The sequence below is a fragment of the Stegostoma tigrinum genome, chromosome 4 (assembly GCF_030684315.1).
Source record: "Stegostoma tigrinum isolate sSteTig4 chromosome 4, sSteTig4.hap1, whole genome shotgun sequence".
NCBI classification, from domain to species: domain Eukaryota; kingdom Metazoa; phylum Chordata; class Chondrichthyes; order Orectolobiformes; family Stegostomatidae; genus Stegostoma; species Stegostoma tigrinum.
Window position 1 is genome coordinate 4,087,263 of NC_081357.1, and position 21,280 is coordinate 4,108,542.

Consider the following 21,280-nt stretch of genomic DNA (forward strand, 5'->3'; position numbering starts at 1 on the left):
TTTTTGTTCATCTCCTCTCCTCTTCCACTGTTGTTTATTCTCCTGCTGTACTCTGTGATTTAGGGATTGTGCTGGGACTGTGTAAAACTGTGTGGCTGTGGCTGTGGCTGGAATGAGCACTGTCAAATTGTGGGGGAGATTTTGACGGGCCTGTACTTTGCTGTTACAGATCTGAATAATCTGGCTAGCACCACACAAGTTCTGGTTATAGGTGCGACCAACAGGCCGGACTCATTGGACCCTGCACTGCGAAGGGCTGGGCGCTTTGACCGGGAGATTTGCCTGGGAATTCCAAGTGAGGGTGCCCGTGAACAGTGAGTCCCTAATCAATTTGTTGTCATGCTGTGAGGACATGTTAATGACCATTCACCCTTCTACAGTGAATGGACTCTGTCTGTGACAGGTCACCCCCTCTGTCTACAGTCAGTGGACTCTCCCTGAGATAGATAGAAGATTTTCCCTTTTCCTCCGCATTTCACAGTGGTTGGGACGGCACGGTGGCTCAGTGGTTAGCACTGCAGCCTCACAACACCAGGGACTTGGGTTTGATTTCAGCCTCGGGTAACTGTCTGTGTGGAGTTTGCACATTCTCCCCGTGTCTGCGTAGGTTTCCTCCGGGTGCTCCGGTTTCCTCCCACAGTCCAAAGATGTGCAGGTTAGGTGGATTGGCCATGCTAAATTGCCCATAGTGTTCAGGGGTGTGTGGGCTATAGGGGGATGGGTCTGTGTGGGATGCACTGAGGTGTGGACTTGTTGGGCCGAAGGACCTGTTTCCACACTACAGGGATTGTAAAAAAAATTTAGAGTTATTTACTGCATTTATTGCCCATCGTTAGCTGACCTCGAGAAGGCAGTGGTGAGCTGCCTTCTTGAACTACTGCTGTCCATGTTCTGTAGGTAAATGTCCTTAGAGAGGGAATTCCAGGATTTTGACCCAGAGACAGTGAAGGAACAGTGATATATTTCCAAGTCAGAATGGTGAGTGGCTTGGGAGAGAACTTGCAAGGTGTGGTGTTCCCATGTACCTGCTGCCCTTGTCCTTTTAGATGGAAGTAGTGGTCAGCTTGGAAAATGCTGTCTAAGGATCTTTGCTGAATTTCTGCAATGCACCTTATAGATGGTACACGCACTGTGAGTGTAATGAATGCTCGGTAAACTCCAGAAGGGTGAGCACTCCTCTCTTCAGCTAGCAGCTGCAACCTCAGTCCCTTCATAGCCTGAGTCCCCTCGCAGCCCGCTCCACTGTGGCTTGTGTCCTCTTGTGACTGCTTCAGCATTAACTCCTCAGTCCTACACCATTTTTGAAGTCTGGGCACTGTCCTTCCTCCTGATTTAAAAAAAAAACACCCAATATTTGTACAGATTGTGGGTGGGATTCCCTTGTTGCCCGTTATTATGTTTGTTGGTTTTAGACTGTCTGCCCTCGCTCCTGCCTCTGGGTCACCTGACCCACTCTTAAAGGGCCAGCACACACCCAATTACATGCAGAGCAGACACCTTCTTTAATTTCCACCAGCTATCATGGCTTTATTTGATACCATTTCTCTAATTTGTGGTTACGGATTACTCATCCATCGACATTACCACGACAGCACCATCTCTCCATCAACGCTGCTGCCTTCAGATTAAGAGACATATCCATTTTGCTGCCAGTTACAGAATCTTCCATTCTGTGGCTGTTGTGTACATTCTCCCAGGAACTACCTGATCATGTTAATTCTCCGTTCAGGATTTTGAGGACGTTGTGCCGAACACTGAAACTTCCGGAATCGTTTGATTTCCACCAGCTTGCCCGCCTCACTCCTGGTTATGTGGGTGCTGACTTGATGGCTCTGTGTCGGGAGGCAGCCATGAACGCTGTTAACCGCATTCTGATCCAGCAACAGGAAGAGAACGGACAAAGCAATACTTCAGAGCCACATGGCACCTCAAAACAACAGAAACAAACAGAGCTGGTGAGGAACCTATATTTCACTCTGTCCCATCAAACACTCCGAGGACAGGGACAGCATGGGGTTAGATACAGAGTAAAGCTCCCTCTGTACAGTCACATTAAACACTCGCGGCACGGGGTGAGGTACAGAGTAAAACTAATTGTACCAGCCTCCTCCAATTACTCTGGCAGCTCGTTCCATACACGCACCACCCTCTGCGTGAAAATATTGTCTGTCAGGTCCATTTTAAATACTTCCCCTCTCACCTTAAGTCTAAGCCCTCTGGTTTTGGACTCCCCCACCCTGGAGAAAAGACCTTGGCTATTCACCCTAACCATGCCCATCATGATTTTATAAACCTCTGTAAGGTCACCCGCTGTGCCCCAGCGAAAATTCACCAGCCTATTCAGCTTCTAGCTCAAACCCTCCAACCCTAGCAACATCCTCGTAAATCTTTTCTAAACCATTTCTAGTTTCACAATATCCTTCCTATGGCTTCCTCTATGCTATCACATGAAACACTCGCAGGACATAGCATGGCGTTAGACACAGAGTAAACCTTCCTCAATACTGTCCTCATAAAACACACCGAGGACAGGGACGGCATGGGGTTAGACACAGAGTAAGGCTTTCTCTATACAGTAAAAGCCGAAAGAACTGCGGAAGCTATAAATCAGGGAAAGAAACAGAAGTTGCTGGAAAAGCTCGGCAGGTCTGGCAGCATCTGTGAAGAAAACATCTGAGTTCTGAGGAAGGGTCACCAGACCCAAAACGTTAACTCTGACTGTTTTTATCACAGATACTACCCGACCTGCTGACCTTTTCCAGCAACTTCTGTTTTTGTTCCTCTACACTGTCCCCTATAGAACACCCCGAGGACGGGGACAGCATGGGGTTAGATACGGAGTAATGCTCACTCTGTATTGTCACATCAAACGTTCCCAGGACAGGTCTTATGCAGAGTAAATCAGATTCAGAGTAAATCTTCCTTGACACTGTCTCCTTCAGACACTCCCAGGGCAGGGACTGCACAGGGCTATTTATAGAGTTAACTACTGTCTACCCTTGTAAACTGAAAATAAGGTTCCCTTGACACCATCCACATCAGTGTTCCCAGGACAGTGAAGACCTGGGGTCAGAGAGAGTAAAGCTCCCTGTACTCTTTTAAACTGAAAGCACAGCTCCCATCAAACACTGCCAGTATGAGGACAACAAAGGCTAGATACAGAGTGTAGCAACCTCTACTTGCCCCCATCAAACACTGCCTGGGCAAGTGTAGCCTGGAATTAGATACAGAATAAACTCTCTCTTCGCTCTCCCGTCAACTATTCCGAGGTCAAGTGTAGCATAGGGTTAGGTACAGAATTAAGAGCAAGGAGGAAGGAGCGAGGTAGAGGTAGAGGGAGAGAGGGAATAAAGGGGTCGGAGGTGGAGAGATTAATGAAGGGATGGGAGATGCAATGAACAATGTGCTGCAGTGTTTGGTGCTGGACCTCAGCTAAAATCGATCGAAGTGTGAAGGGACGGGACATATTGATGCCAAATGTGCTGATGACAGAAACATAGGTAGGAACGGCAGTTGTGAGGAAGACATAAGATTTCTTCAGAGGGATATTGATAGGTCAAGTGGGTGGGCAAAGATCTCACAAACAGAGTACAATTTGGTACAAAGTAAAATTATGTTTAGTATTACTTCCAAAGAAGAGAGACAGAAAGCAGCAAGCCTGAGTTGAGAGCATTTCAGAAATTCAGCATTAAATGATAAAGTGCTTAATCAAGAGGGAAAGTAAAGTATGAGAGTAAAATTGTAGGGAATGTTGAAACTCGCCCTCAAAACTTGTGTAAATACGTGATAAAAAAATGATTAAAAACAAATGTAGGTCCCCTACACAGAAACTGGGGAAATTATTAGCAGCATTGCAAATAAGAGCAGCTGTAGGCCATTCGGCCCTTTGAGCCTGCTGCACCATTCAGTGTGATCATGGCTGATCCTCCATCTCACTGCTGTGTTTCTGCTTTCTTCCCTTTGATTTCTTTCGCAGTGAACAATATCTAACTCCTTCTTGAAACAATCAGTTATTTTGGCCTCAACTGCTTTCTGTGGCAGGGAATTCCACAAGCTCACTGCTCTCTGGGTCAAGAAATTTCATTTTATCCCAGTCCTAAATGGCCAACCTTAACCTGTGACCTCTGTTTTTGCATTCCCTCAGTCGTTGAATACCTTCCTGTGTTTTCCCCATCATGTTAGAATTTCACAGGTTTCTGTGAGAGCCTCTTTAATTATATTGGGGAGCAAAGAAGTGCTGGAAGAAATGAACAACTATTAGCTCAGTTTTTGCAAGAAAGTGACAGGACCATTTTAAAAAGGACATGAAGGGCCGGGCTTTTACGCAGATATTGGATCAGGTGTTCCAGAGAAAGTGGTGGGTATGGGGACAATTACAATGTCCTAAGACATTTGGATAAGCACATGAATTGGAAAGGTTAGGAGGGATATGGGCCAGGAGCAGGCAGTTGGGCCTAGTTTAGTTTGGGAACATGGTCAGCATGGACCACTTGGACTGAAGGGTCTGTTTCCATGCTGTATGACTCTAAGGCACAAGAAACCTTCCAAAAATGATACTGAACCTAGGGTTTAGTGAGGGTGCAGAATTGAAGAAAATCAGTAACGATACTGTTATGATACAGAGACAGTCAGTCAAATGAGATCAGTCTCCCAATTTCTGTATTAGCAACACAGTAAAGTTAAAACCCTCACAGACCCAAGTGGTTCCTAACCAGACTTTGTATGTAAGCAGTTTCAGACTTTGTGAATAATCAATATTGGACAGCAGCTTTATGGCTGAAGAAAAAGACTTAACAATTTAGTAACAATGCAGAGATAATAGGAATTGCAGGTGCTGGAGAATCTGAGATAACAAGCTGTGGAGCTGGATGAACACAGCAGCCACTTCATCAGGATCTAGGCCCAAAGCGTCAGCTTTTCTGTTCCTAAGATGCTGCTTGGCCTGCTGTGTTCATCCAGCTCCACGCCTTGTTATCTTAGTAACAGTGCAGTAACTTTAACAACAAAATAATTACTGTCTCTGATTTAAATCCAATGACCTTTACTTTCAGCCCCATTCACACAAAAGACAGACGAACAAATACAATGAATAAATTAAAAAATGAAAAATAACGAAACTGACCAGATCACTTCAGCAGTTGCAATAATGCATTGTTTCTCAGGTACATTGGATTGTCCCTTGATTGATCAATACTACCTTCTCTAATTCACTCTGAGGAAGATTCTCTAATACTTATAACATAGTTTCTGTTCTCTGAGTTCCAGTAGCTGCTAATGAGAAGCTAGGCAGGGAGCTTTCAAATCTTCATGTTGTACTATCAACAGCCAAACTCCTCCTGTCAGAAATCCCCAGTCCACAACAGCCAAACTCCTCCTGTCAGAAATCCCCAGTCCACAACAGCCAAACTCCTCCTGTCAGAAATCCCCAGTCCACAACAGCCAAACTCCATCTGTCAGAAATCCCCAGTCCACAACAGCCAAACTCCACCTGTCAGAAATCCCCAGTTCACAACAGCCAAACTCCACCTGTCAGAAATCCCCAGTTCACAACAGCCTAACTCCACCTGTCAGAAATCCCCAGTCCACAACAGCCAAACTCCTCCTGTCAGAAATCCCCAGTTCACAACAGCCAAACTCCACCTGTCAGAAATCCCCAGTCCACAACAGCCAAACTCCACCTGTCAGAAATCCCCAGTCCACAACAGCCAAACTCCACCTGTCAGAAATCCCCAGTCCACAACAGCCAAACTCCACCTGTCAGAAATCCCCAGTCCACAACAGCCAAACTCCACCTGTCAGAAATCCCCAGTCCACAACAGCCAAACTCCACCTGTCAGAAATCCCCAGTTCACAACAGCCAAACTCCACCTGTCAGAAATCCCCAGTCCACAACAGCCAAACTCCACCTGTCAGAAATCCCCAGTCCACAACAGCCAAACTCCACCTGTCAGAAATCCCCAGTCCACAACAGCCAAACTCCTCCTGTCAGAAATCCCCAGTTCACAACAGCCAAACTCCACCTGTCAGAAATCCCCAGTTCACAACAGCCAAACTCCACCTGTCAGAAATCCCCAGTCCACAACAGCCAAACTCCTCCTGTCAGAAATCCCCAGTCCACAACAGCCAAACTCCACCTGTCAGAAATCCCCAGTCCACAACAGCCAAACTCCACCTGTCAGAAATCCCCAGTCCACAACAGCCAAACTCCACCTGTCAGAAATCCCCAGTCCACAACAGCCAAACTCCGCCTGTCAGAAATCCCCAGTCCACAACAGCCAAACTCCACCTGTCAGAAATCCCCAGTCCACAACAGCCAAACTCCACCTGTCAGAAATCCCCAGTTCACAACAGCCAAACTCCACCTGTCAGAAATCCCCAGTTCACAACAGCCAAACTCCACCTGTCAGAAATCCCCATTCCACAACAGCCAAACTCCTCCTGTCAGAAATCCCCAGTTCACAACAGCCATACTCCACCTGTCAGAAATCCCCAGTCCACAACAGCCAAACTCCACCTGTCAGAAATCCCCAGTCCACAACAGCCAAACTCCACCTGTCAGAAATCCCCAGTCCACAACAGCCAAACTCCACCTGTCAGAAATCCCCAGTCCACAACAGCCAAACTCCACCTGTCAGAAATCCCCAGTCCACAACAGCCAAACTCCACCTGTCAGAAATCCCCAGTCCACAACAGCCAAACTCCACCTGTCAGAAATCCCCAGTCCACAACAGCCAAACTCCTCCTGTCAGAAATCCCCAGTTCACAACAGCCAAACTCCACCTGTCAGAAATCCCCAGTCCACAACAGTTCAGAAAAAACTCTGGCCCCTCCGTCTGTTGTCTTGTTCTCTTCTAGACCTGCTGGCACCAATTCCAGGAACCAGCCCCATGATGCAAACATCTGCTATTTAGTTAAACATTTGGCCTCTCCAGAATTGTAGCGTCTGTAAGGTTCTTTGATCAAGAACCAACCTGCAATTAACTTGCAAGCCTGGGCTTGTAAACAAATAACAGCTTGTTTGTTTCTTTTAAACATATTCTGCTGCTCACAGTCGAGAGGTCACTTTCAACTCCCAGCTCTCAGTTCACAGCTCCAAACCAAAAATGACAAGACAAATAAAAATAATGAAAAATCAGCAAGCGTTCAAAGGGTAAGGAAATGGTGCTGGGGAAATTAACCAATTTAAAGACTGGCATATCACTAGGGCCTGATCATCTGCACCCCAAAGAAGTAAAGGAATTGGCCTGGAAGTATGGGATGAATGGATGGTTATGTTCCAAACTTCTACAGACTATGGAGCAATTCCTACAGATTGGAGGCTGGCAAATGTAAGCCCACTATTTAAAAAAGCAGGGAGAGGGAAAAACAAAGAATTGCAGACCAGTCTAACATCATTAATTGGGCAAAATGCTGAGATCTGTTATAACAGCCATGATAACAGAACACTTAGAACGCATTGTATCAGTGATAATGGGAACTGCAGATGCTGGAGAATCCAAGATAATAAAGTGTGAAGCTGGATGAATACAGCAGGCCAAGCAGCATCTCAGGAGCACAAAAGCTGACGTTTCGGGCCTAGACTTAACCCGAACCCTAACCCTTTTCTGATGAAGAGCCTAGACCCGAAACATCAGCTTTTGTGCTCCTGCGATGCTGCTTGGCCTGCTGTGTTCATCCAGCTCCACACTTTGTTACCTTAGAAAGCATTAATGGGATTAGACAAAGCCAGAGATGAATATCCTCCTAAATAAAAACCAAGAGAACTGCGGATGCTGTAAATCAGAAACAAAAACAAAGTTTGCTGGAAAAGCTCAGCAAGTCTGGCAGCATCTGTGAAGGGGAAAACAGAGTTAACCTTTCAGGTCCGGTGACCCTTCCTCAGAACTTAGACCCGAAACGTTAACTCTGTTTTGTCCTTCATGCATCGCTTCCTGCTGTGTGAGTCAACATTTGAACAGGCAGTGGCCCACAGCTGTTGCCTCTATCTGTAAGTCTCATTTCCTCTCCGTGGTTCTAACTATCAATCTATACAGTGATTTTGTTGCCTCCAATCTCTTTCAGGACGAGTTTGAGAGGTTGCGTACATTGCTGAAGGATCCATCGCCTGTCTCTGATGAGGAGCTGCAGAAGCTCCGTTTGGAGATGACAGATTTCACTGATTCGGTGTCGGCCGTACAGCCCTCAGCGAAGCGGGAAGGGTTTGCCACTGTGCCCGATGTGACATGGGCTGATATTGGAGCTCTACAAGAAATCCGTGAGGAGCTGTCCATGGCTATTCTGGTACGCAGACCCCGTCTGCAGCTGGCTAGAACGTTGGTGACGGTTTTAGTTGCAATGTTACATTCTGTTTTATCCTTCACTATACCTAGTGCTGTTTTAGCCCGCAGCTCACCGGATACGTTCCACACACTGGAGATCACCTGTCCTAACCATTCCTCATAAACATACAGACTCGGGAGATTACGCATCTCAAGCACAGATAAATTTGGAGTCTGTAACAAAGAGGTTAGCATAGATTGACTGTTTCTTAAAACCCCATAGATATTGTCTGTTCTGCTGGTGCTGTTCAGCTTTCTCTGTCTCTTTTGCATTCCTTATGTCCTTATGTTCAAAAAACAGAAAGAATTGCAATGCTGGAAATCAGAAACGACAACAGAAATTGCTGGAAAAGCTCAACAGGCCTGGCAGTGTCTGTGGAAAGAAATCAGAGTTAATGTTTTGAGTCCAGTGATCCTTCTTCAGTTCAGAAACATTAACTCTGATTTCTCTCCAAAGATACTGCCAGACCTGCTAAGGTTTTCCAGCAATTTCTGTTTTTGATCCCAATGTGTCAGACCTCTCTGTTTTCCCACTCTCAGTGCATTTTGAGGATTTGCTTATGAACCTTTTTTTAGATTAGATTAGATTCCCTACAGTGTGGAAACAGGCCCTTTGGCCCAACAAGTCCACACCGCCCCTTGAAGCATCCCACCCAGACCCATCCCTCTAAACCCACACACCCCTGAACACTATGGGCAATTTAGCATGGCCAATCCACCTAGCCTGCACATCTTTGGACTGTGGGAGGAAACCGGAGCACCCAGAGGAAACCCACGCAGACACGGGGAAAATGTGCAAACTCCACACAGTCGCCCGAGGCTGGAATCGAACCCGGGTCCCTGGCGCTGTGAGGCTGCAGTGCTAACCACTGAGCCACCTGGCCGCCTCTGGTGAGTTACTGGTGTACTACAGGAGTGTTACTGGTTAGTTACCGGTGTACTACTGGTGAGTTACTGGTGTACTACTGGAGTGTTACTGGTTAGTTACCGGTGTACTACTGGTGAGTTACTGGTGTACTACTGGAGTGTTACTGGTTAGTTACCGGTGTACCACTGGAGAGTAACTGGTGAGTAACCTCTGATTATATATGTAAATATATAATTATAATCCTCTAATTTATTATTGTAAAATTACACACAGTCAAGGAGGTGATCGTGTAGTGGTATTATCACTGGACTGTTAATCCAGAGACCCAGATAATGTTCTGGGAACCTGGGTTCAAATCCTGCCATGGCAGATGGTAGAATTTGAATACAATAAATATCTGGAATTGCGAGTCTAATGATAACGGTGAACCCATTGTTGATTATTGGAAAAATCCATCTGGTTCACTAATATCCTTCAGAGAAAGAAACTATCGTCCTTACCTAGTCTGGCCTACATGTGACTCCAGATCCACAGAAATGTGGTTGACTCTTAACTGCCCTCTGGTCAATTAGGGATGGGCAATAAATGCTGCCCAGCCTGTGGCTATCTCATCCTATAAATGAATAAAAAACAGCACCAAAATTTGTGACTCTGGAGCTGGCATGTCGTTCCATTTTTTTTGAAGTATTGATAATCTCACTAAAGTTGTAATCTTGTACTCCAGGTAATGTTCTGGGGCCATGGGTTCAAATCCTACTGTAGCTGCTGATGAAATTTGAATTCGTTTGGAATTTAAAAACCTACTGTTAACTGTAACCACTGCCAGTTGGTATAAAGCCCATCTGGGTTACAGATGTCATTTAAGGAAGGAATTCTACCATCTTTCCCCAGCGTGACCTGCAGGTAGCTCTAGTCGCACAGCCATGTAGTTGACTCGTAATTGCCCTATGGACCATCAGTGCCGTCCGAGCTAGTGATGACCACATCCCACAAACAAAATGAAAAGATGGCACTCATCTTTGTGTTCCTCCAACTCTGTCTTTTCCTTTGTGGTTATGTGACCAGGGCCTGGCACTGCCTGGGACCATATAGGCGTCTCTCGTTGCTAATCCTCTCTCTTTTCCTCTGTCTCTTTAGGCTCCGATCCGACACCCAGAACATTTCCAGCTTCTTGGACTGTCCAGCCCAGCTGGTGTGCTATTGGCTGGGCCTCCCGGCTGTGGGAAAACGCTCTTGGCCAAGGTAAGCGTCCTGTAAGCAATCCCCCCCCAACGCCAGCACCTCCCAGTCGACCCTGTTCCCTGCCAAGTGCAGTGACGCGGTCAGGAGTTCACATTCTTTAAGTGAATATTGTGAAATAAGTGTAAATCAATCTGTTCACGTGGAGGCAAACATTCTGGGGAAACTGCTGGAATATTAGGAAAACCAAGAACGTAGTCCCAGATCCTTTTGGTCTCCCCCTCTCAGACTTATGACCCTTGTTCAGCTCCAGGTCTCTCTGATCCTTATCTCTTGTTCTATTCTGGGTCTCTCTGACCCAACTGACCATCAGAAACAGGAACAGAACGAGGCCATTCAGCCCCTCAAGCCTGCTCCAGTGTTCATTAGGAATGTGGTTGACCGGACACTGCTCACATTGACTTTGCTGCCTTTTCCTAGAACTGACTGCCCATGAATGGATCAAGAATCTATTTATCTCAGCCTTAAATATACAGAAGGCCTCTGCCCCACAGCAATTTGTGGCGAGGAGTTCCAAAGGCACTCAATCCTCAGAAGAGAAACCCTCCTCATCTCATTCTTAAATTGGTGCCCCTTAATTCTGAGATTATGCTGTCTGGTCCTCACTTGTCCCATGAGGGGAAGTATCCTCTCAGCAATTACCCTGTCAAGCCCCTTAAGAACCCTCTATGTTTTAATGAGATCACTTCTCATTTTCCTAAACTCCAATGAGTAGAGTCCGAATCATAGCATAGTCCTTCCATACCAGGGACGAGCCCAATGAATCTTCACTGAGCTGCCTCCAATGAAATGATATGTTTCATCCCTCATCCTCCTCTAGATTAGGGTTAACCCTTACTGAATCTCTCTGATGCTCATCCCTTGTCCTCCCCCAGCTCCCTTGTACCCTGGCTTCTGGTTCATTTCCGGCTCTCTCTGACCCTGTGTTTTGTTCATCTGAAATTGTGGAATGTGACAATGATTGCAGGATGTAAACTTTGTACCTGTAAACAGGATGCTGTTCCCGCAGCTTGCCGTGGCTTCAGTGGGATGTGGCAGAGCAAGTTCGTGATTAACATGACAGGCCAGGAGGGGTCATACTTGTGTACAAAGTGGTCTCTGAACCTGTGCTTCCCAATGTACATGAGACTGTGAAGAGTGAGCAGAGCAAACTAAACAGAAAGAAGTGCAAATAAATCACTGTCACGTGGGCAAGTATTTGAGGCCTTGGAGAATGACGTAGGAGAAAGTAAAGGGGCCAGTACTGCCCTGGGAGAGGGTGAGGTGCAGGAGCCAATGGAGGAGTGGACAAGAAGATGTCAATGATTTTGGGGGAAGCATGATCACAGGTGCTGTCGACCATTTGTAAACAGTTTTCAGAATTTTTTTCTTCAGTTTGTTAAGTGACAGCTGTTTAGTTAGATGCACAATCCAAATACAACTTAGGGCGGCACGGTGGCTCAGTGGTTAGCACTGCAGCCTCACAGCACCAGGGACCCGGGTTTGATTCCAGCCTCGGGCAACTGTCTGTGTGGAGTTTGCACATTCTCCCCGTGTCTGTGTGGGTTTCCTCTGGGTGCTCCGGTTTCCTCCCGCATTCCCAAGATGTGCAGGCTAGGTGGATCGGCCATGCCAAATTGCCCATAGTGTTCAGGGGTGTGTGGGTTACAGGGGGATGGATCTGGGTGGGATGCTCCAAGAGGAGGTGTGGACTTGTTGGGCCGAAGGGCCTGTTTCCACACTGTAGGGAATCTAATCATCTAATCAACCAGTGACAGATGAGCACAGATTACCAGTCCTGGGGCTGTTGGAGAGCAATGCTGGAGTTTTTATCCCTGATGTTTCACAGACTTCGGTGGGAACAATTTTCTTTCTTCCCTTGAGCTGATGTTGAGAACTCCTGGTCTTCTCAGATGGTGACTCATTTGCCTGGATCCCTCTTCCCATTTCCTCCCTCTTCCTTGCTCTCACGCTTGCTCCCTCTCTCTCTCCCTGTCCCACTCTCTCCTTTGCCTCCCAACTATCCTTGTTGGTATCCTTTATTTGGGCACTGACAGTCTATGCTGTTCAGTCATCAGTCTGACTTCTATCGGCCAGTGATCACAAAAGAATGCACATGATGCCAGGATACCCTGTTACCCAACACCCTCCAGAATGAACGGAGGACCCTTTTGAACTGAGCCAAGGAGGAATTTCTTCAGCCAGATAGTGGTGAATCTGTGGAATTCATTGTCACAGAGGGCTGTGGGGGCCAAGTCATTGAGTATCTTTAAGACTGAGATAGATAGGTTTTTGATTGGGAAGGTGATTGAGGCTTATGGGATATCAGCCATGATCAATTGGCATAACAGATTTGATGGGTTGAATGGCCTAATTCCTCCTGTATATCTTATGGTTTTATGGTAAGTGAGTGTAGATACTAGTGATGTAAATGAGTTTTCCAACACCGGCAGAATCATTTACTGACATCATTGAATACTTCACAGAAAGACAGAGGTACAGAGAATATTCTGACAGACAGAAGCCAATCCTGTGGCTGGAGATCTGTTCCGGCTATTTACATGAGCAGATTGTTTAGCATTGAGGGAATTTGATGTTCAGTCTGGTTGGATTCCGGGCATGTGGTTCAGTAACATGTCCCTTTGATATTATTCCTCACGTACGTATTGATGTGTCCATCGTGGACCTCCACAGATTGTAAAGTGTCCTTGTGCTCTTTGAAGGCCAGAGTAACTGAATACTACAGCTAGGCTTATAACTGTTTAATTTACTCACGATGATACCTGAACCTCAAAGGTTACATTGAGGATCGATTTCACACACGCTTCAAATCAAGCTTTGAAATATTAAGGGAAATTGATCAGGTGGAAAGCTAGGTTATTTCTGCAAACCACTTCTTCCCTGTAATCCTACTCTCATTTGCTCTTCAGGTGCTTGTCTCTTCCTCCACTCTCAGGCAGTGCATTCTGCTCACTGTCAGAAATTGTTGGTCCTCAGTGGCATCTCGTTCTTGCTTCTTCCACCAATGGGAGCTGTATGCCTCAGTCCAGATTCCTCCTCATTTTAAACACTTTGATCAAATCTTCTGTCAGACCTCCATAAGGAGAACAGTCCCAGCTTCTCCAGTTTGTCTATGGCATTGAAGACTGACTTCACCGGAATCATTCTTGTGAATCTTTGTTTCACTCTCTCTTAAGCTTTCACATCCTTTTAAAGAGCACTGAATAGAGTGCTCCCGCTCAGGCTCACCCACTGCTTTCTTACATCTCTCGTAACTTCCTCATAAAGAACGGTAGATGCTGGGAACTCTCTGCCACAGATGATATATGATTCTGGATTAGTTGTACCTTTAAATCTGAGATTAATGGATTTTTATCCACTGCACGTATGAAGATACATGGGACAAGAGTGGGTTTGTGGAACTGTGTTGCAGACTGTCAGTGTTTTCATTGATTCCAAATGCCTCCAGTTCCTCTGATGCTCTGAGTCTCTACTCCCATCCCGCCTGCACCACTAGCAACATTGATTTGAACACTAATTTGAAAACATCATATGCTGCAGATCTCAGTGGATCAGACAGCATCCAAGGACAGAGAGCAAGCTAATGTTTTGAGTCTAGCATTACCTTGTTTTCTCTCCATTGCTGCCTGAGCTGTTGTGATCACCAGCACTTTTTGTTTTCAGTACAGATTTCAGCATCTGCAGTAATTTGCCTCAACTTTGAGTGAGTCATTTGGTTGCTTTCCTGTTGGAATTCCACCAACCGGCACCCTCCTGTTCCTAGCCCTCTTGCCTGCCTCCAATCATTGAGTTAGTTAATTTTGAAAACCTAGGGTTGGGCAGGGATATGAGAAAGAGAACGGTCAACTGGGAGGAAGTGAAATCATTTGCAAGAAATCTGCTAGTTTCTGCTGTATGTTGGGACAGTACACAAGGAGGGTCCAGTGAGTATGGTCAGTGCTGGGAAACTGCAGGCACTGGGTGTGGTCAGTGCTGGGAGACTGTAGGCACTGGGTGGTGGGTGTGGTCAGTGCTGGGAGACTGTAGGCACTGGGTGTGGTCAGTGCTGGGAGACTGTAGGCACTGGGTGGTGGGTGTGGTCAGTGCTGGGAGACTGTAGGCACTGGGTGTGGTCAGTGCTGGGAGACTGTAGGCACTGGGTGGTGGGTGTGGTCAGTGCTGGGAAACTGCAGGCACTGGGTGTGGTCAGTGCTGGGAGACTGTAGGCACTGGGTGGTGGGTGTGGTCAGTGCTGGGAGACTGTAGGCACTGGGTGGTGGGTGTGGTCAGTGCTGGGAGACTGTAGGCACTGGGTGGTGGGTGTGGTCAGTGCTGGGAAACTGCAGGCACTGGGTGTGGTCAGTGCTGGGAGACTGTAGGCACTGGGTGGTGGGTGTGGTCAGTGCTGGGAGACTGCAGGCACTGGGTGTGGTCAGTGCTGGGAGACTGTAGGCACTGGGTGGTGGGTGTGGTCAGTGCTGGGAGACTGTAGGCACTGGGTGGTGGGTGTGGTCAGTGCTGGGAGACTGTAGGCACTGGGTGGTGGGTGTGGTCAGTGCTGGGAGACTGTAGGCACTGGGTGGTGGGTGTGGTCAGTGCTGGGAGACTGTAGGCACTGGGTGGTGGGTGTGGTCAGTGCTGGGAAACTGCAGGCACTGGGTGTGGTCAGTGCTGGGAGACTGTAGGCACTGGGTGGTGGGTGTGGTCAGTGCTGGGAGACTGCAGGCACTGGGTGTGGTCAGTGCTGGGAGACTGTAGGCACTGGGTGGTGGGTGTGGTCAGTGCTGGGAGACTGTAGGCACTGGGTGGTGGGTGTGGTCAGTGCTGGGAGACTGTAGGCACTGGGTGGTGGGTGTGGTCAGTGCTGGGAGACTGTAGGCACTGGGTGGTGGGTGTGGTCAGTGCTGGGAGACTGTAGGCACTGGGTGGTGGGTGTGGTCAGTGCTGGGAGACTGTAGGCACTGGGTGGTGGGTGTCGTCAGTGCTGGGAGACTGTAGGCACTGGGTGGTGGGTGTCGTCAGTGCTGAGAGACTATAGGCACTGGGTGTGGTCAGTGCTGGGAGACTGTGGGCACTGGGTGGTGGGTGTGGTCAGTGCTGGGAGACTGTAGGCACTGAGTGTGGTCAGTGCTGGGAGACTGTAGGCACTGGGTGGTGGGTGTGGTCAGTGCTGGGAGACTGTAGGCACTGGGTGGTGGGTGTGGTCAGTGCTGGGAGACTGTAGGCACTGAGTGTGGTCAGTGCTGGGAGACTGTAGGCACTGGGTGGTGGGTGTGGTCAGTGCTGGGAGACTGTAGGCACTGGGTGGTGGGTGTGGTCAGTGCTGGGAGACTGTAGGCACTGGGTGGTGGGTGTGGTCAGTGCTGGGAGACTGTAGGCACTGAGTGTGGTCAGTGCTGGGAGACTGTAGGCACTGGGTGGTGGGTGTGGTCAGTGCTGGGAGACTGTAGGCACTGGGTGGTGGGTGTGGTCAGTGCTGGGAGACTGTAGGCACTGAGTGTGGTCAGTCCTGGGAGACTGTAGGCACTGGGTGGTGGGTGTGGTCAGTGCTGGGAGACTGTAGGCACTGGGTGGTGGGTGTGGTCAGTGCTGGGAGACTGTAGGCACTGGGTGGTGGGTGTGGTCAGTGCTGGGAGACTGTGGGCACTGGGTGGTGGGTGTGGTCAGTGCTGGGAGACTGTAGGCACTGAGTGTGGTCAGTGCTGGGAGACTGTAGGCACTGGGTGGTGGGTGTGGTCAGTGCTGGGAGACTGTAGGCACTGGGTGGTGGGTGTGGTCAGTGCTGGGAGACTGTAGGCACTGGGTGTGGTCAGTGCTGGGAGACTGTAGGCACTGGGTGGTGGGTGTGGTCAGTGCTGGGAGACTGTAGGCACTGGGTGGGTGTGGTCAGTGCTGGGAGACTGTAGGCACTGGGTGGTGGGTGTGGTCAGTGCTGGGAGACTGTAGGCCCTGGGTGGTGGGTGTGGTCAGTGCTGGGAGACTGTAGGCACTGGGTGGTTGGTGTGGTCAGTGCTGGGAGACTGTAGGCCCTGGGTGGTTGGTGTGGTCAGTGCTGGGAGACTGTAGGCCCTGGGTGGTGGGTGTGGTCAGTGCTGGGAGACTGTAGGCACTGGGTGGTGGGTGTGGTCAGTGCTGGGAGACTGTAGGCACTGGGTGGTGGGTGTGGTCAGTGCTGGGAGACTGTAGGCCCTGGGTGGTGGGTGTGGTCAGTGCTGGGAGACTGTAGGCACTGGGTGGTTGGTGTGGTCAGTGCTGGGAGACTGTAGGCACTGGGTGGTGGGTGTGGTCAGTGCTGGGAGACTGTAGGCCCTGGGTGGTGGGTGTGGTCAGTGCTGGGAGACTGTAGGCACTGGGTGGTTGGTGTGGTCAGTGCTGGGAGACTGTAGGCCCTGGGTGGTGGGTGTGGTCAGTGCTGGGAGACTGTAGGCCCTGGGTGGTGGGTGTGGTCAGTGCTGGGAGACTGTAGGCACTGGGTGGTGGGTGTGGTCAGTGCTGGGAGACTGTAGGCACTGGGTGTGGTCAGTGCTGGGAGACTCTAGGCACTGGGTGTGGTCTGTGCTGGGAGACTGTAGGCACTGGGTGGTGGGTGTGGTCAGTGCTGGGAGACTGTAGGCACTGGGTGGTGGGTGTGGTCAGTGCTGGGAGACTGTGGGCACTGGGTGGTGGGTGTGGTCAGTGCTGGGAGACTTTAGGCACTGGGTGGTGGGTGTCACATACTCTTTGAGAACAGAGACATTGGGCAATCTCACTGAGAAATAAGTTTGTTTCTGGTTGGAAATGTATTTTAATTTGTGATTGATGAATAATTTCATTCCCCGTCTTTAGGCCGTTGCGAATGAGTCTGGACTCAATTTCATCTCTGTGAAAGGCCCTGAGCTGTTAAACATGGTGAGTCATGTGCAGACTGCCATTCCGGTTGGTTTGCAGAATACCCCAACCCTGTTACCATAGTGTGAGATGTCTTTGATCGGAGCGCTCCCTTCCTTTCCTGACTGTGCCTGGCTCCCTCAGTCCCTAACAGCACATTCACCAAATCCCATCTTCCTGTTTTAGGCTCCCTTGGTCTGACATATTGGCCTCCCCCAGTCCTGCAGTTCACTGTCAGCCTTGACTTGCACGCCTGAGAGCACCATGAAGCAGGGTGTGTTCTTACTAGTGGTACAAGAGAGGTGGGACCCAAAATCTTCATTTTCACATAGTTGTCTCTGTGTGTATGGGAGGTAGTGGGGCCTTGAGACCCAGAGTATTATGAAGGTTCTGTCTGTCTTTTCTAACAGTGGGGCTGTGTCCTGATGTCTGTTTGTTTAACCGCAGTACGTTGGTGAGAGTGAGCGGGCAGTACGACAAGTCTTCCAGCGAGCAAGGAATTCAGCGCCTTGTGTCATTTTTTTTGATGAACTGGACTCTCTGTGCCCTCGGAGATCGGAGCATGAAGTGAGTTTTAACAGCATTGCTTTCTAGGGGTATGGGGAGGAGGCAGGAGAATGGGTTTGAGAAATAGATCAGACATAGTCAAATGGCGGAGTGCAGTTGATGGGCTGAATGATCTAATTCTGTTCCTATATCTTATGGTCTTATGTCTTTGGGGATCTGATCATGTGGTGAGTTTTAACTCCATTGTAACACTCTCCCCTTGGGGATTGGATCAAGGAGTGAGTTGTACAAACGTTTCATTAACTGGCACCAACGGGAGCAGGAATATTCTGGTTGATCAAGAAGCCCACATAACCCATGTAAACACACACACTAAGTAATAGAAGCACTATGCAGGGGAGTATCTTTGTTACACTTTTACAGCATAAATCACTTAAATAACAATGAAACTTTACATTAAATAAAACTTAACAGAAGATGGCCATCTCATTCTTACTCTTAACTGGCTACCTTGGACATTTCAATAATACAGTAAACCTGTAGTATTTCAGGGACATAATTTTTGCCGGTTTATTGAGAGTGCTGGTTCATAAGGTGCTAGTTAAAACAATGTTTGCTGTAACTCCCATCTGTCCTCTGAGATCAGAGCACAAGACGAGTTTCAACTCCATCGTTAGGCTGTCCCCTCCAGAGTAGAGTGTGAGTTGAGATTTAACTCTAATCCTTGGGGATTAGAGCATGAGGTGAGTTTTAACTCATGGGAGTTGGAACAGAAAGTAACCATGGTGAGCTCTGGTTCTGTGAGGGATGCCCTGCTGTATCTTAGGGCAGATCCAATGATACTCGCTGGCTAAAAACTGACAGAACTGCGGTTACTGTAAATCAGAAACAAAAACAGAAGTTGCTGGAAAAGCTCAGCAGGTCTGGCAGCATCTGTGAAGAGAAATTAGAGTTATCCTGGTGACTCTTCCTTAGAACTAATGGTAGCTAGGAAAATGTTGGTTTACTTGCAAAAGATGGAGTGGAGGGAGGGGGTAAGGAGCAAATGACAGGTGGGGACAGAACCCAAGCACTGAGAGTAGCAGTTGGACAGACAAAGGAGTTGATAACGTTCTGGCTGGGAGGGTGAATAACTATTAATGGAGATTGTTAGTGGCTAACATTAGGTAGTGTGTAATAGCAGGCTGTGATAACAAGGCCTGGTGTGTGTGAGGTATGGGGCTAGGACATGGGAGAGTTCCGGATGGCTGCAGGGTTCCCAAGCAGAAAATGAGGAGTTGTTCCTCCAGCTCGCACTGAGCTTCACTGGAACATTGTAGCAAGCCTGAGACAGAGATGTTGGCCAGGGAGCAGGATGGTGTGTTAAAGTGGCAGGCAACAGGTAGCTCGGGGTCTTTTGTGTAGACGTTCCATGAAGCAGTCACCCAGACTACGCTTCATTTCTCCAACTTAGAGGAGACCACATTGTGAGCAGCGAATACAGTAGACTAGATTCTGGGAAGTGCAGGTGAAGTGTTGCTTCACCTGGAAGGTATGTTTGGGGCCTTGGATACTGGGGAGGGAGGAGGTAAATGTGTAGGTGTTGCACCCTAACCGGTTACAGGGGAAGGTGCTGTAGGGCTGTGGGGGAGGTATTGGAGGTGAAAGAGGTGTGGACCAGGATGTCCTGGAGGGAATGGTCCCTGCAGAAGGTGGACAGGGGAGGGGAATATGTGTCTGGTGGTGGCATCCTGCTGGAGGTGGTGGAAACGGTGGATAATGACCTTCCGGATGTGGATGCTGTTGGGAACCCAGTCACTGTTGTGGGAGGGAAGAGGGGGTGAGGGTGGAAGTGTAGCAGATGTGTTGGACCTGGTTGATATTCAGTGGATTTTTGTTACCTATTGCTGGCAATTCTGTGGTTTAGCGTCAGGGATTACAAGGTTATCTGTTTGCTGTTTCTGTGTCCTGTAGACTTAGTATTAATATTACTTGGTTTTATTTCTCACATGTTTCTCACAATCCCCATCATTTTGTTCCAACGTAATCCCTCATCCCAACTAATTCATTGCTTCTTTGTCTTCTTTCTCTCACATCTCTTTTCACCCTTGTTCGGTCTCCTTTCCCCCGGTCTTGTACGCTGCCCTTTCTCTGTCCCACCACCACCATCCCCCCACCCCCACTACCCCTACCCCCACCCCACCCCCACTACCCCCACCCCCCAACTTGTGCGCTGCCATTTCTCCCCCTGCACCCCCCCCCCGCCATCTTGTGCACTGTCCTTCCCCTCTGCCTCGTGCACTCTCTCTCTCGGTCCTGGATCCCCTGCCTCAGTCCGGTGCCAGTGTACGTGTGGTGAACCAGTTGCTGACAGAGATGGATGGGCTGGAGACCCGGAAGCAGGTCTTTATCATGGCAGCCACCAACAGACCAGGTAAATGTCAAGGGGGATGGGTTCAAGTGAGGCTGTGCGGTGGTTGTGTTGGGAGACCTTTTGTAGAAGCCCTACCTCAGGGTGGTGTTGAAAGCTGTTCAATAACAAAGGTATCACCAGCCAGGTTAGAATGGAAGGTTGGGGAATCTGGCTGGATTTTGTTAAATGTTGACGAGTTTTGATAAGATTTGTAGCTCAGGTTGAGGTTCTGGATGTGAGTTTGCTCACTGAGCTGGAAGGTTCGTTTTCAGACGTTTCGTCACTTTTTTTTATTTGAAAAAATATACTTTATTCATAAGATGTACAAAAAATAAAACATATTTACACACCTACCCAGTCATGCAAGCTGCTCCGGGTTACCCAGGGGGTACGTACACCAACTAAAGGAAAAAAAACAAACAAAGAAGAAAAACAAAACAAAGCAAAGAAAATACCCCGGCAGTCGTCACCCCGCACAGTCCCCGTTGGCCCCCTGACCAGTTGGGGAAGGCTCCAGCTGGGCCCAGTTACCAGATAGGGCCCTTTTTTCCATTCTGGACGAGGGGTTTCATACGGTGGTCTTTCCCCACCGCGCCTTGGTGGCGGCTGCCCCAAGCTTTAGCGCATCCCTCAGCATGTAATCCTGGACCTTGGAGTGCGCCAGTCTGCAACACTCGGTTGGGGTCAGTTCTTTCAGCTGGCAGACCAGCAAGTTGCGGGCAGACCAAAGAGCGTCTTTCACCGCATTGATGGTCCTCCAGGCGCAATTGATGTTGGTCTCGGTGTGCGTCCCGGGAAACAGCCCATAGAGCACAGAGTCCCACGTCACGGACATGCTCGGGACGAACCTCGACAAATACCACTGCATCCCCATCCAGACCTCCAGCGCATAGGCACACTCCAGAAGGAGGTGATCGACAGTCTCGTCCCCCCCGCAGCCACCTCGAGGGCAGCGTGCGGTGGCGCAGAGATTCTGGGCATGCATAAAAGATCTCACTGGCAGAGCCCCTCTCACTGCCAGCCAAGCAATCTCCTTGTGCTTGTTTGAAAGTTCTGGCGATGAGGCTTTCTGCCAAACGACTTTGGCAGTCTGCGTGGGGAACCACACGA

At 48.7% G+C, this 21,280-nt stretch overlaps 1 protein-coding gene across 4 annotated transcripts in view; it reads left to right on the top strand.

The window, feature by feature from the left end:
• The window catches only part of nvl (nuclear VCP like), an 87,413-nt gene that overhangs the window by 43,619 nt on the left and 22,514 nt on the right, over window positions 1–21,280 (top strand). For all 4 annotated transcript variants that reach the window (XM_059645718.1, XM_059645719.1, XM_059645720.1 and 1 more), the window contains 7 exons: window positions 170–314; window positions 1,730–1,955; window positions 8,062–8,280; window positions 10,324–10,428; window positions 17,230–17,292; window positions 17,719–17,838; window positions 20,092–20,191. In XM_059645718.1, coding sequence (XP_059501701.1) covers window positions 170–314; window positions 1,730–1,955; window positions 8,062–8,280; window positions 10,324–10,428; window positions 17,230–17,292; window positions 17,719–17,838; window positions 20,092–20,191 — 978 coding nt within the window. The remainder of the gene's footprint in view (window positions 1–169; window positions 315–1,729; window positions 1,956–8,061; window positions 8,281–10,323; window positions 10,429–17,229; window positions 17,293–17,718; window positions 17,839–20,091; window positions 20,192–21,280) is intronic.